The 14,431-nt window shown below is 48.7% G+C and overlaps 1 protein-coding gene and 1 non-coding gene across 2 annotated transcripts; both read left to right on the plus strand.

Moving 5' to 3' along the window:
• The first annotated feature begins 995 nt into the window (after positions 1-995).
• On the plus strand, positions 996-1,102 carry LOC118578922. Its single transcript, XR_004944312.1, has one exon. It is a non-coding gene; the product is annotated as a U6 spliceosomal RNA (small nuclear RNA).
• Positions 1,103-1,200: 98 nt separating this feature from the next.
• On the plus strand, positions 1,201-1,513 carry LOC118578900 (cytochrome c oxidase subunit 7A2, mitochondrial-like). The gene has a single exon (XM_036180174.1). The coding sequence runs from the start codon at positions 1,201-1,203 to the stop codon at positions 1,450-1,452; it is 252 nt and encodes an 83-aa protein (XP_036036067.1). The 3' UTR covers positions 1,453-1,513.
• The last annotated feature ends 12,918 nt before the right edge of the window (positions 1,514-14,431 follow it).

Genomic DNA, 14,431 nt, shown 5'->3' on the forward strand with positions numbered 1-14,431 from the left:
CTGAGGACATCACTGGTACACTTTAAAATTCTAGAGGTAAAGAAATGTGCGTCAGATTAACCACCCTGCCCACAATCAATAGAAACCCAGGGTACACCCAGTATCCCAGTTCAAGATCATAAGGCTATCCTGGGCTACATTAGACCCCATCTTTAAAACAAAACAAAACAAGCAAACAAACAAACAAAAAACTATTAAAAATTCTCTGAGGTTGGCTGAGTATAAGATTTTTAAGCTCAAAATAAATTTTCTTCCTCCTTTTCCTCCCCTCTTTTTCCTCTTCCTCCTCCCCTCCCTCTTCTTAATTTGTTTTTTTGAGACAGGGTTTCCCTGTGCAGCCCTGGCTGACCTGGAACACACTCTATAGACCAGGCTGGCCTTGAACTCTGAGGTCAGCCTGCTTCTGCCTCCCAAGTGCCACCACTACCCGGGGCTCTGTTCCTTTTTAACTGCCACTGCCAAGGCATGTAGGCATCATGCTTACCTTAGGCCCGGAACCCTAACTGCAAAGTCAAGGAGTCTTGTTCCTAACTCCTATCAACACTTCCCCCTTTTCTAAGTAAGATAAAATTCTCTCTGGAGCTGTAAACAAATTCTGGCTTCATAAACCAAATCTGTGTCATATGCAAAGAGAGGATGGTCACTAACAGCTTTTGTAGCAGAGATGCATGCTGTGTTGAGCACTGCCCACCCACAGAGACGCATGCTCAGTTGCCATAAATAGTGCTTCCCATCTTGGGAAAGGAGGAACCAAGCTGTTTGCGCACAGGTCGGAAGGAGTGCCGAAATGCTGCTTGAGGGGGTGGTGTTGATATCCGCAGCCATTTCTAAATCCTGTTTTCTAAAGTTTGTGAAATAAATGATTTCTAGGTCCTACCAGTTGCCTGGGCCCACAGATCCATTTCATAGAACATTCCTAGGGGATTTGACATGGTTTGTTGTTGTTGTTGTTTGTTTTGTTTTATTTTGTTTTGTTTTTAGAAAGGCTCACTCTGGTGCTCACTTCAGCAGCACATAGACTAAAATTGGAACGATACAGAGAAGATTAGCATGGTCCCTGTGCAAGGATGACATGCAAATTCGTGAAGCATTCCATGTTTTCTTTTTGTTTTTGCTTTTTTTGTTTGTTTGTTTATTTTGTTTTTTGTTTTTGTTTTTGATGTTCAGTAGACGAGGTTGGTGGGCAGCAACTGAGCCAAGATGTTTCAGAATCGGCTGACCCTCCATCAGATTGCCCAGAGGACCATCAGCACTACTTCACAAAGGCATTTTGAAAACAAAGTTCCAGAGAAACAAAAGCTGTTTCAGGAGGACAATGGGGTCCCAGTGCATCTGAAGGGCAGAGCAGCTGGTGCCCTCCTCTACAGACCCACGATGGGTCTGAGAGTTGGTGGAACAGCGTATGCCATCTACATGTTAGTTATGGCTGCATTCCCCAAGAAGCAGAACTGATGTCATCATCCCAGTCTTCACATGGTTCAGTTTCATTCAGCACTCGATGGACCAGGAATCTGATGAGCTCTTCTCTGGGGATCAATATTTATTGATGTGTACTAACTGCACCAATAAAGCAGTCTTTACCATGAAAATTTACACACACACACACACACACACACACACACACACACACACACACACACACACACATATATATATATGAAAGGCTTACTCTGTGGACCAGACTGGTCTTGAACTCAGAGATCTGCCTGCCTCTGCCTCTCGAGTGCTGAGAATAGAGGCGTGGGCCACCACTGCCCTGCACCACAGTGGGAACACTTGACATGCGTCTGATGGTGACTTACAGACCAGCCCACAGGTAATAAAAGGGACAGAAGTTGATGCCAATTTGAGCAGCAGAATTAACAAGCTTGGTTTAATGAATAAATAGACACAGCATCTAGCAATTAAAGAATGTAATGCTTTTGTTAAGGATTTACTAAAATATAGTAGAGGATGTACTAAAATATAATGGAGAACAGAACACAAAAACTTAAAAAAAAAAAAAAAAAAAAAAGGCTTGACTCAAAGAACACCACCAGGGAGAGAACCTTCCAGAACCCCAGGGGCCTCTGAGCTGACCTACACCAACCTCTCACTACAGTCCACCATAGTTAGGTATCCAACCTGGACTTCATATGCTGAGAATTAATTTTGCCTGCTTTTAAACTTTCTAGCGAGGAAATTTCAGGAACCAGCACTAACATTAGAAAACTAGATTTGCTAAATCCTGACCTGACTGCGGTCTGACACACGGGTCAGCCGGGACGGACCGCGGGCTGACACACGCGGGTCAGCCTGACCGGACCGCGGGCTGACACACACGGGTCAGCCGGGACGGACCGCGGGCTGACACACACGGGTCAGCCGGGACGGACCGCGGGCTGACACACGCGGGTCAGCCTGACCGGACCGTGGGCTGACACACACGGGTCAGCCGGGACGGACCGCGGGCTGACACACACGGGTCAGCCGGGACGGACCGCGGGCTGACACACGCGGGTCAGCCGGGACGGACCGCGGGCTGACACACACAGATCAGCTTGGCCTGGCCGCTGCGGGCCAACCGCGGGCTAACAGGTCCCTGCTAACACGGGTCAGCCTGGCCCTCGGGCATGGACAGTGTTAACAGGAACTTTCACTAACCTGTCTTATTCGACTTCCGAAGCCGCAAGGCTTTCTGCTCCCGGACCAGAGACACTGTGGCGACACAATTGTGCCTTATTCTTATTAAAAAGTTAATAACCTGCTCTACTTAACCAACAGCTGTATCAGTGGGGAATGCAGAACTTTAGTAGTTTTTGGCAGTGCCGGTTCTGTGTGGCTCAGTAAAAACCTCAAATTCATTAAGGGCTCATCCTGGCCTCCTTCTCTTGGTTGAAAGTACCCCATTTTCAACTTTTGGGGGCTTGTCCAGGGTTGGCACCACCCTCATGCCCCAGGAGCGCTCCAGGATTTGGCCAGCGAGTCTGCTCCAGTCTGATCTTCCACCTGGTGAGTGTGCTCTTGTGGAAATCTTAGCTCGGAAGCAATACGGATCCAAGATTCCAGGCCCTGTGGACACCTCAGCGGTCTTGGGGAAGGGCAATTCCATTAGTCTGAGGGCCTCTAGATAAACTGATTTGTCTAAGTGTCTGATGAAATCATGGTAGCCATCTGTGGTTTGTCTAACCTTTCTTGTATTTATTGCTTGTCTTATCTGTGTCTGTTTAAGCCTGTCTGTCACTTTCTACCTACCACTGTCCAAGGGAACATTTGCCTTCTTTGCTAGCTGGCTTGCACCCTCTCGTTAGCCCCTTTTTGCCTTTGAATGGACTGACCCTAAAACTAGCCAATTGAGTTGCACCTGTTTGCCACAAGGTTCAAAAATTCACCCACTCTGTTCATTGAGGCCTTAGGGAAAGAAAGACATGGCCGCCTATTGGGCAGATCACCGGTACCACCTTTGACCTCCTGAGTCTTCTGGGAAAACTGGTTCCCAATGACAGCTAAGAAGGCCCAAATTTGCAGACAATTGGTCACCCATTTTGAATACCAACTAACCCAAGGTAAGAGACAGCTGTCCAACCAGAGGATTTAGAAGACCATACAGTAATCTTGCCCCAGACCTAAAGGCAAGTTTGTGAACTTTTGGGGGCAATCCATACTATAGACTCTGTATTTCCTGCTTGGTTAAACTTTCCATGTTTGAGGCTCTCAACTTTAGCACCAGAGAGGAAGGATGGTGATCAGTTGTGGCCCTGCTGCCACTCAAGGGGTCAGAGGCTTAGCCCAGGCTGGAAATCCACCCTAGCCTTGGCCCTGCTAGATACAGAAAAACCTTTCTCCTTGTACATAGATGAAAAAAGGGAATGGCGAGAGGGTACTTACTCAAAAATCGGAACCCTGGCAACAGCCAGTAGCCTACCTCTCCAGATGACTTGACACAGTGGAGGCAGGATGATCCCTTGTTTAAAAATTATCCTCAAAGGACCCCACGCCAGTGGATCTTGAGTGCCCGAATACCCACTATCTGCCTTTGCTATTCGGACCAGACCAACCCCGTCAGGTTCTCATGTGTGGCCGCTTTAAATTCTGCCAGTGACTCTACCAGATGCTCCCTATGCAACCTGGACATGACTCTGTTCACAGGAAGGAGCAGCCTCATGGTTCATGGCAAACCACAGTCATAGACCCAGTGCTCCAGCCAATCCCACTCAACCAGCTGAACTGCTTGCTCCCCAAGGGGACTCCTGCTTGCCCAAGGAAAGAGTTTTATACTGACTACTGCTTTGCGTTTGCCACCATGGAATCATAATGAAGACATCATCAGTGGGGGACAGAAATCAAAACTAAGACTGAGATCTTAAACCTTTTGGATGTGGTCTGGAAACCCAAAATGGTGGCAGTTATTCATTGCCTGGGTCATCTTGGAAACAAACAGAAACCAGATCAGCTGACCAAGCAGTCTGAGATGCTGCCCCAAGGTCAGCAGACTTCCATCTCACACCCCACCCCCGATCCTGTTCCTCTAGTCTTCCCTGAAGCCCTGTTACTCTACCAGAGACCAAGCCTTGGCTGAAAAGTCAAGCAGCCATGAAGAAATGGATGGCAAGTTCTTCCAACCAAGAATCAGTAAAGGAGTCAAACACACACAGGTCAGATCATACACCAGCCAGAACAACCTGATTTTAAGACTGCCCTTTACCCCCTGTGGCAGTGGTTAGGGGATTTATTGAACACCAGAGTCTGGAATGGCTGTGGGAAGTAAAGTTTTGAAAGGGACTTGAGAAAAAAATTCTAGTGTGGGGTTGGGAGGGTAGGGAGCTGGGGGTTCGGAGAGTGTGTGGGGGGGTTGTATGGTATTTTGTGTTCTGACAAGTAAAGCTTGCCTGGAGCTCAGAGGGCGGAACTAGCCACTAGCTATCCATAGAAGCTGGGCGCCTTTAATCCCAGCACTCAGAAGGAAGCAATAAGGCCGGCAGGAGACAGGAGTCTGCCCCTTTCTGTCAGAGGATGGAGAAGTAAGAAGTCACTGATGGATGCTCCCCTGCCTCTCTGATCTTTCAGGTTGTCTGACTCCTGGTTTTATTAATAAGGTTAATTAGGTTCACACTTCAGGGGTGGTGTGGGGTGGTAGGGAGTAGGTGGGTATACTTGGAAGCAGATTGTGAAGATAGAACTACCACTGTGCTCAGTGGGGCTGTGACACTACAGCCACCATAAGAGCAGTGTGGGAGGGAGCAAGAGAGTAATGAGGTGATCCAAGCATCGGGAAAGAATGCACACGCGAGTGTCACAATGAAACTCAACATCATGACAATTAATAACTGCCAATTTTTAAAAAATGGGGGCTGGAGGGATAGCTCAGAGGTTAAGAGCACTGGCTGATGCTCTTCCAGAGGTCCTGAGTTCAATTCCCAGCACCCACATGGCGGCTCACAACCATCTGGAACAAAGTCTGGTGCCCTCTTCTGGCCTGCAAGTGTACATGCAGAGCATTCATACCTAAAAATTACAAATAAATTAAAAAGTAAAAACAAAACAAAACAAACCTGATGTGTTGGTTAAAAAAAATAACAAACTTCAAATAAAGGAGAAATGCAATCTCGCAGCAGCACTCTGGGTCTGGCCTCTTTGGTTGGGGTTGTGTGTGACAGTCTAGTAGGCAGAAAGAGTTTTCCATCATCTTTCTTTTTGTTTGTTTTTGTTTTTGTTTTATGGACAGGGTTTCTCTGTGTAGCCTTGGCTGTCCTAGAACTCACTCTGTAGACCAGGCTGGCCTTGAACTCAGAGATCCACCTACTTCTGCCTTCCGAGTGCTGGGTTTAAAGGTGGGCCCCACCACTAGCCTCATTGTGTCTTTAAAATAAACTTGGAAACAGTTACCCATCACTCAGTTGACAGACATTTACATTTCTCCTCCCTAGAGAGATCAAAAGGGCACGGCCGGTTGAGGAGACAGAGAAAATGCTAGGGAAGAACCTGACGCAAATTACCCTCCAGACAATGAGCTTTGGTCTGGGTGGGCGAGTGGCCGCAGGACTGGGGGGGTGGGGGGGGGGGGTGGCCAGGACCACGGGGCCATGGTCAGCCATTCTGAAGGCATTCTGAGGGACAGGACATACCAGAGGCAAGTGTGATTGGGGGGGGGGGGGGTGGCAGAACATTACAGATGTAGTTAGCTTAAGGTGAGAGAGCAGAAGAGACATCCTGGAAAGCGGGGAGGGTGTGAAATCCCTTATTCTTAAGGTTTCCCTAGGGATGGGGCCTGGCCGTAGCTCAAAGCCAGTTTCTACAGACAGGGAACCACATTTGTTATAAACTTGTTAAGTCTTGAGGCCAGAAAGACCAGAGCAGCTGGGGGCTACCTCATCCTGCACAGCTTAGATGCTGGAGCCGTGGATGGGGTGGGGGCAGTGAAAGAAAGAAGAATGGACAGACAAACAGAAAACCCGGGTCTGGTGGGCGCAGGAACCTCAGCTCTTTTATTATGTACTGTGTCCGGAGCAAGGTCAGGCTGTAAACTTCTGGGAGGAGGAGGCTGCAGTTGCTGGCTTTGCACACACTGGTCAATCATTCATAAACACTCAGCACTCGCACACACTGTCAACACTGGCACTCAGACCCGAGGAAGGCTTTGTCATTTCCATGGGTCTGAAGCACTGGTCCTTGACATGGCTATGGCCACGCCAACAATACACGTTCACTTGAGACTTCATCTGTCCTTTACACACTCACTCGGGCTTCCTCTGCTTCCCACAGTGGGCCGTCACCTCTGTTTCAGGGGACAAGCAGGCAGGAGGTGGAGCTGGTCTTACTACATTCTTGCACGTGGTCTTTTGGGGTTGTGGGTCACATTTCTGTTGCTTCATTGCTGTTTGCTGATTTCAGGTATTGCCAGACAGCTGCTGCTAACGGTTCCCACCTGCAGCCCACAGGCCAACTGCTCCCTGCCCCCAGCTGCTCCCTGCCCCCAGGCTGATGGACAGGACTGAGAAGACTGGCGCCTTCCCCCTCCCCCTCCATGAGGAATAGTTACCAAAATGACCCACTGTAAAGGTAAGACACAGCTTTCTGACAGGGTCCCACTGAAGTAAAGACCGGACCACAGGGAGAGCAGGGAGACAAAAACGAAGATGATGGATACCTGAAAATAACCAGAACTGTACCCCTGTGTAAGTGTGATATACAGTATACTGCTTTGAATGTTTACATTAGAAGAGAAAAAAAAAAAAAAAACTCATAATCAGTGAGATAGCATCCAGTTTTAGCCAGAAATGGTCCAGAAAGGAAAAAATAGCAATTTCTGGCAACCAGGTGTGGTGACCCACTCCTCTAAACCCAGCACTCGGGAGGCAGAGGCAGGCGGATCTCTGTGAGTTCGAGGCCAGCCTGGGCTACCAAGTGAGTCCCAGGACAGGTGCAAAGCTACACAGAGAAAACCCTGTTTTGGTTTTCGAAAAACCAAAAAAAAAAAAAAAAAAAAAAAAAAAAGCAAAAGAAATAAAAAAGACTAGTAATTTCTGAAGGGAGCAGCTCACCTGGTAGAGTGCTTGCCTAGCTGGCACTAATCATGCAGGCCCTGGGCTCCATCCCAGTACCACATAAAATCAGGCAAAATGGCATTCCAGCATTTGGGAGGAGCAAGCAGGGAGACCAGAGGTTCAAGGCTATCCTTGGCTACACAGCAAGTTCGAGGCCAGCCTGAGATCTGTGAGACCCTGTCAGAAGGAAGGAAGAACTTGAGCCATTGGCTGGTGAGATGGCTCAGTGGGCAAAGGCATTGGTTGTCATGGCTGCTGATGGTGGCCCTGACAGTGGTGGTGGAACTCACTCCCACAGGTTTTCCTCTGACCTCCGCACCTCACCTCCCTTCTCTCCCACCCCACTTCTTGCCTGATCCCTACCCACCCCTACCCCCAGGGCAGGCAGTTCTGAGCTGTGCAGTAGGCCAGGAGGAGCAGGCCAGGAAGCAATCTTCCATGACCTCTGCTTTAGTTCCTACATTCTTTCCCTTCAGTGATGGAGTGTGACATAGCAGTGTAAGATGGAGCAAACCCTTCCCTCCCCATGGGCTTTAGGCCATGACAATTAGTCACACAATAGAAACCTTAAGCAGAACAGGGCATAACCATAAATACTTAAAAGGCAGTTTGACTACATGTCAGCTCAGCAGACCAACAGCAGCAGTCACCTCAACAGAGGTCACAGCCTTTGACCTCTGAAGCCATAGGCTTTTGCCAGTTTTAGAGTGCCAAGTATGAACCGCCTCCTGCGGAGCAGGCCTCGGTATTTGGCACTAGCACAGCTGTGGGCACGTCTTGATTGGCAGGTCAGGATTGTGGCAGGAAGGGCTTGCTGTAATATCACTGATGACTTTTCTTTCCCAGATGCCTGCACTGTGAAAACTGGGCAACAGGAGGAAGTTTTCAGGGCAGTGCAGCTTGATTTCTCTACATCCTGTAATCAGTGTGTTAAATTTTAAGGAGTCATCCATTCATAAAAATATGGTTACATTACAACACAGGTGTCCCATAGAAACACTCCCCCACTCTCATGCAAAATCAGTTGGACACAGGCACACTTCCAAGTGGTGCCGGGCTGGAAAACAACCCAGTTTGCAAAGAAGTGTACAAATGGCTCCTACTACTTATGTATTTACAAATAAATGTCCACATGCAAAAAAAAAAAAAAAAAAAAAGCACAAATTGTGTGGGTCTAGGCCTGTTCCATTGCACAGTTTCTAAGTTCATAGAAAGACTGGAAGGAACACAGGGTGGGGCTTCCCTGGAGAAGAGGGAAGACAGGGCAGGAAGGAGACATTTCAAGTCTTGCTTTATGAAGCCTTCATGGTTGAGATCTTTCTACAGAGTAGCTATGGACATATTTGTATAATTAAAATATTTCAAAGTGCTCTGAGACCCAGCCGGTGCTGAGATGATGTCTCACAGGCTAATGACATGATATTATCCACCACCAGGGATAATTGTCCTAAGCGTGCCGAGTGGCTGTGGTTCCTGCATAAGGCCGTGCAAGCACAGCCACCTGCTGGACAAGAGGCACTAGGCATGGTGACCTCCTTCTCGCCTGTGAGCTGTGCATACCCCATTCTCTTGGGGCTGCACGCCAAATACAAGGGGCCAGGCCTCCCACTCAACTGTTAGGGCTTATCGGGCACCACAAATACTAACTGACCACACAGCATACACAGCTCAGGCTGCAGGTCCACCAACTCAAGAAACCTGCGCTGTGGAACACAGGACCAACACCAACCACATTCCAGCTGGGTCCAGAATCAAATACACCCTCTCCTGGGGCTCTGCTTAGGAAGGCAGCGACCTGAGCAGGGCACTTTTCAAGGTTGTGAGTCTCCCATTCATGGCCTAGCTGAACAAAAGCTTCCAAGAAAAGATGGGACTCCAACAGGGCAGATCTAGCCTTCCAACTTCACACTCGCTGCCTTCTCCTGCCAATGTGCAGTCCACTTGATCAGCATCCCCCATGCCACACGTTTATTTTTGAAGTGACTGCCACTTCTAAAGGTTACCTGACAATTAAACTAACAGTGGTGCTGCCTCGGATCAAATCGAAGCCTGATGCACTGCGGCACTTTATCCCCAGGCCCTCTAATGTCTTGGGGTTTTTGGTTTATTTTTTATGTTTACATGTATAAATGTTTGTCTGCATTCATGATGTATACCACATATATGTCTGGTGCTCACGGAAGCTTGAAGAGGGAGGTGGATCCCCAGGAACTAGAGTCACAGATGGCTGCGAGCCGACATGTAGGTGCTGGGAACTCAACCCAGCTCCAGTCCCTCTCGCTTTAATTTGACAGCGCCTGGAAGCCTCTACAAACAAATTGAATTAAAACACACTTGCTTGTTTGAGTCAAGGTCACCTTATGAAGACCAGGCTGTCCTGGAACTCCTGGCAACCCTCCTGTCTCAGTTTCCTGAATGCTGAGATTACAAGCTTGCATTCATGCTAGACTCAAATACTTTTTTTAAAAAAGTGATCACATATGGGGCTGGAGAGATGGCTTAGTGGTTAAGAGCACTGGCTGCTCTTCCACAGGACCTGGTCTTTTAAGTAAAAAATTTACTTAAAGTAAAGCAGCAAGTTACTGAGGTGTGCCAGGGAGGCAGGTGGGCAGCCCTGCCAGACTGCATCCGACCTAATGACCAGGCTTGTTTGGGAGGCTGAATCCAGCCTTGCAAGCTGCAGGAATGGGGATGCTGATGCAGTGATGGAGAGCCTGTGGATGGCGATAAAGGTAGTTGTCGAATCAGGGTTTTTATTACTGTGGTGAAACGCCATGACCAAGGAAGAAAGGTTTTATTTCCCTTACACTTCCAGGTCACAGTTCATCACTGAGGGAAGTTAGGGCGGAACTCAAGCAGGACAGGAACCTGGAGGCAGGAAGTGTAGCAGAAGCTATGAAAGAACACTGCTTAGGGCTTCCTCAACTGACTTCTTGTCAACTTGTCACACAAATGCGTCACCGTTAAACATCATTTTCCATTCTTCTCCATCCCCAAGATCTCACTCATATCACAATATAAAACAGCTCAACTTCCAGGGCTGGAGAGATGGCTCAGAGGTTAAGAGCATTGGCTGCTCTTTCAGGGGTCCTGAGTTCAGTTCCCAGCAACCACATGGTGGCTCACAACCATGAGATCTGGTGTCCTCTTCTGGCCTGCAGGCAAACACTGTATACATAATAAATAAATATTTAAAAAATATCAACTTTTGTGGTGATATTTTATTTGTGCTGAAATGTGGTGATATTTTGTTTGTGCTTTAATAAAGCTTGCCTGGAGATCAGAGGAAAAACCAAGCAATAAGTAAACACAAAAGTCATGCAGTATAAGCACACACCTTTAATCCTATCACTTGGCAGGCAGGCAGGGATCTGTCTGGATCTCTATGAGTTCAAGGCCACACTGGGAACAAAGCCAGGTGTGGTGGCACACACCTTAAATTCCAACACTAGTTAACCATGGAGGTCTGGAGGTCTGTACAGACAGGAAGTGACAGAGCTGGGCAGGAAGAAGAAGTGATGTAGATGGACAGAGAGATCAAATCAGATGGCAGAACAGCAAGGCATATAGGTGTGGGCAGACAGGAGTAGCTCACATTTGGGAGCTGAGGTATCGGTGAGGCAAGGTTAGCTGTGGCTGTCCCTAGTCCTCTGATCTCTCTCAGGCTTTCACCCCAATTTCTGGCTCTGTGGGGTTTTTGTTTGCTTGTTTGTTTGTTTGTTATTTTGAGCTGAGGATCAAACCCAGGGCCTTGTGCTTGCTAGGCAAGCGCTCTACCACTGAGCTAAATCCCCAACCCATGTGTTTTTTTAAAAAAAACACATTAATAAGACCGTTTAGAAATTCATCTACAAACTTTTAAAAGTCCCAGATTTACAATTTCAAACACTTTAAGTTCAATCTCCTTAAACATCCAAAGTCTATTTCAAAGTGTAAGTCTTTCTAAAATATCCATAACCTCTCTGAAACTCTCATCTCTCAACTGTGGGCTCCTGGAAAAATCAAAAAAGTTAAACACTTTGTTACTCCTAGAGGAACGAGCCAGGGTACAGCGACTGTCAGACCAACAGTGTAACCTCTAATGCCAGACTACAGTACTCACGATTTTCAGGACTCCAAAGGGCTTGTCACACAGCTTGTCTCCTGAGCTCAGGCCAGCTCCACACCATGGATGATGCTGTCCTTGGTGATTGTCCCATTTTGGTACTGGCATCTCCAAAATACTGGGATCTCTGCACCTGGGCTGTATCGTCATCCATCCCCTCTCCTGGGCTCCCTTAGGAAGTCTGACCCTGCCACATGGTTTCAAGCCTCCACTTCTCTCCATGATCCCTTCAATTCTGGGGTTTCTCTTGTCCCCAGACTGCACCTTCACCAGCAGCCTCCCCTGGGTTCCCTTCAGGGACTCCAGCCCTGCCACACAGTGCCAAGCCTCAGCTGCTCCCCAGGACCTCCTTCATGCTTCCCAAACCAGCACCACCTGGGCAACTTGACACATTACCAAGTTCAATGGACGCATGAGCTGCAGCCTCGGGCCCTTCTGGACCACAGCTTCTGTGTGCTGACCTGAGGAAGTGCTTCCAGATTTACGATCCTCCACGATCCTCTTCTTAATCATGGCTGACTTCTCAGCACCAGTCGATCAGTGGTGATTGTTTCACTTTGGTGGTTCTGGTCTCTCGTCAATTATGGCTCATTCTTCAGCCCCAGGTGACCAGAATCACAGATTCTTAACTCAAAATATGCAGTGGCTCAGATAGTCTTTAAGGGACTCTCAAGCTTCCCTCTGGAACTTCACAAGCCAGGCCTCCATTGTCTGCCCTGCTCTCAGCCTAATCCTTTAATCTGCCAAGTGCTCTTCCAGACCGAAGTTCCAAAGTCCTTCTACAACCCTCCCCAAACACATAGTCAGGTCTGTCACAGCTATATTCCACAACTTGGGACCAATTTGTTTTAGTTAGGGTTTCTATTGCTGTGATAAAGCACCAGGACCAAAAGCAAGTTGAGGAGAGGGTTTATTGGGCCTACACTTCCACAGCCTAGTCCCTCACTGAAGGAAGTCAGGACAGGAACTCAAGCAGGGCAGGGACCTGGAGATGGGAACTGATACAGAGGTCATGGAGGGGTGCTGTTTACTGGCCTGCTCAGCTGGCTCTCTTATAGAAGCCAGGACCACCAGCCTAGGAGTGGTACCGCCCACACCAAGCTGAATCCTCCTACATCAGTCACCAATCAGGAAAATGCACCACAGGACTGCCCACAGGCCAGTCTGGTGGGGACATTTCCTCATTTGAAGTTCCTTCTTCCAAAATGACTAGCTCACGTCAGGTTGACATAAAAGTTGGTGAGCACAGTGGGGATGGTGAAGGTGGAGTTTTCCTTTCCCAGTGTTTCATGAAGCTCTTGCTCAGTACTGTTCAGGACACCTCCGGGCTCTGTGCCAAGACCACACTGGGGATGGCACAGGTGAGCTTCTGCCCTTGGCCCTCAGGCTCTGGTCCCACTCAGGGGTTCAAGGGAAGGAGCTGGCCTACACCACAGGCTGTGTGAGCCTGGCCAGCTCCTGCTCCTCAGGACTGAGGCCCAGCTGCTGCCCACTCACCCAGCAAAACCACCCAGAGGCTTCAGCAGAATAAGCTTCAGAAGTTTATGTTCTCTTGAATCCTCAGTGAACCGTCAATGGAACCTGGAATGGTGGACCAGACCCCAGGCTGGCACAGTTGACGGCACGCTAGATGTTTTCAGAAATGTGCTTTGCTGCTTCCTGAGGCCTTTGGCATTTAAGACGCACCATGGCAGAGGACACCCTGGATTAGAGGTGTGCACCACCCTTGTATTTTTTGTGGTGCTGGGTATCAAACCTGGGTTTTGTGCATAGGGGTAAGCTTTCTCCCAACAGAGTTAAGCCCCCAACCCCCTCGCTGGGTTTTATTCAGTGAAAAAGCAGAAAGAAAATGCAGAACTGTGTGGTATCTATTCTGTGCAAAATACGGAAGAAAGCTGAAGCATGGCAAGGCACACCGGCACTCAGACTGAGGCAGGAGCATTGTGAGCCATCGTTACAAAACCAAGAGGAAGACTCTGTAGTGCCAAGAGCACTCCCAACACAAGGGGCCACTGTTAGGTGCCGGGCACAAAAGGGGTGCCACTTTGCACCCAGAAAAGAAGGGCTGGTCTTCACTGCCCTGCCCCTCAGCAGCCCTCAGAGCAGGCCCGAAAAGTGTTAGCTACAGATCTCTTTGAGATGAATAAACTTTTACAAAAAAAAAGAAACTGTACACACATACACACCAAAGTGAAGTCCCTCTGTGTGACTCCAGACTGAGAAAGGGCAGCCCACTAACTGGCTACACCCCATGCCTCACCCCAGGCCACCTTTCCATAGGTACAGCCCACCCCCACCCCCTCAGTTCCGGGTCCCCAGCCACCTGTTGGAGAGGAGCCCGCTGGACTAGCATGGCAGGCAGAGCAGCCTCAGGGCTAGAATCTTATCAACCCCAGAGCCAGCAGGCTACAACTAGCCAGAGCTGAGGGCTTGATGAGACAGCTTCCTGGAGCCCCCATTCCACACTCAGTGGGAGAAACCTTCACTCCAGATGTGCAGGCTGATACAACTTCCTCTCAAAGCCCTCTTTCAGAGCTGGCTTGCCCAGTCACCTGCTGCTGCTCCAGGGCATGGACCGGATGAGTGTCACTTCTCCCAGGATCCCCCTGTAGATGGGGAATCTTTCCAGGAAACCATGCAGAGATGGGGGCTGCAATGTGGGAGACTTGGGAATCTGAGCATGGTCATGATCAGTAATAAATTACTTGCAGAGAACAGTTGGAGGTGTCCCAAGACAAGGGTCTCACTCGAGCCCAGGCTGGCCTGGAACTATGTGAGCCACGCTGGTCTCAAACTCATGGTC

This window comes from Onychomys torridus, chromosome 2, assembly GCF_903995425.1.
Source record: "Onychomys torridus chromosome 2, mOncTor1.1, whole genome shotgun sequence".
Classification (NCBI taxonomy): Eukaryota; Metazoa; Chordata; class Mammalia; order Rodentia; family Cricetidae; genus Onychomys; species Onychomys torridus.

What these genes read in the sequence shown, in the direction of transcription:
- LOC118578900 (XM_036180174.1), top strand. Translation starts at nt 1,201, where the DNA reads ATGTTTCAGAATCGGCTGACCCTCCATCAGATTGCCCAGAGGACCATC.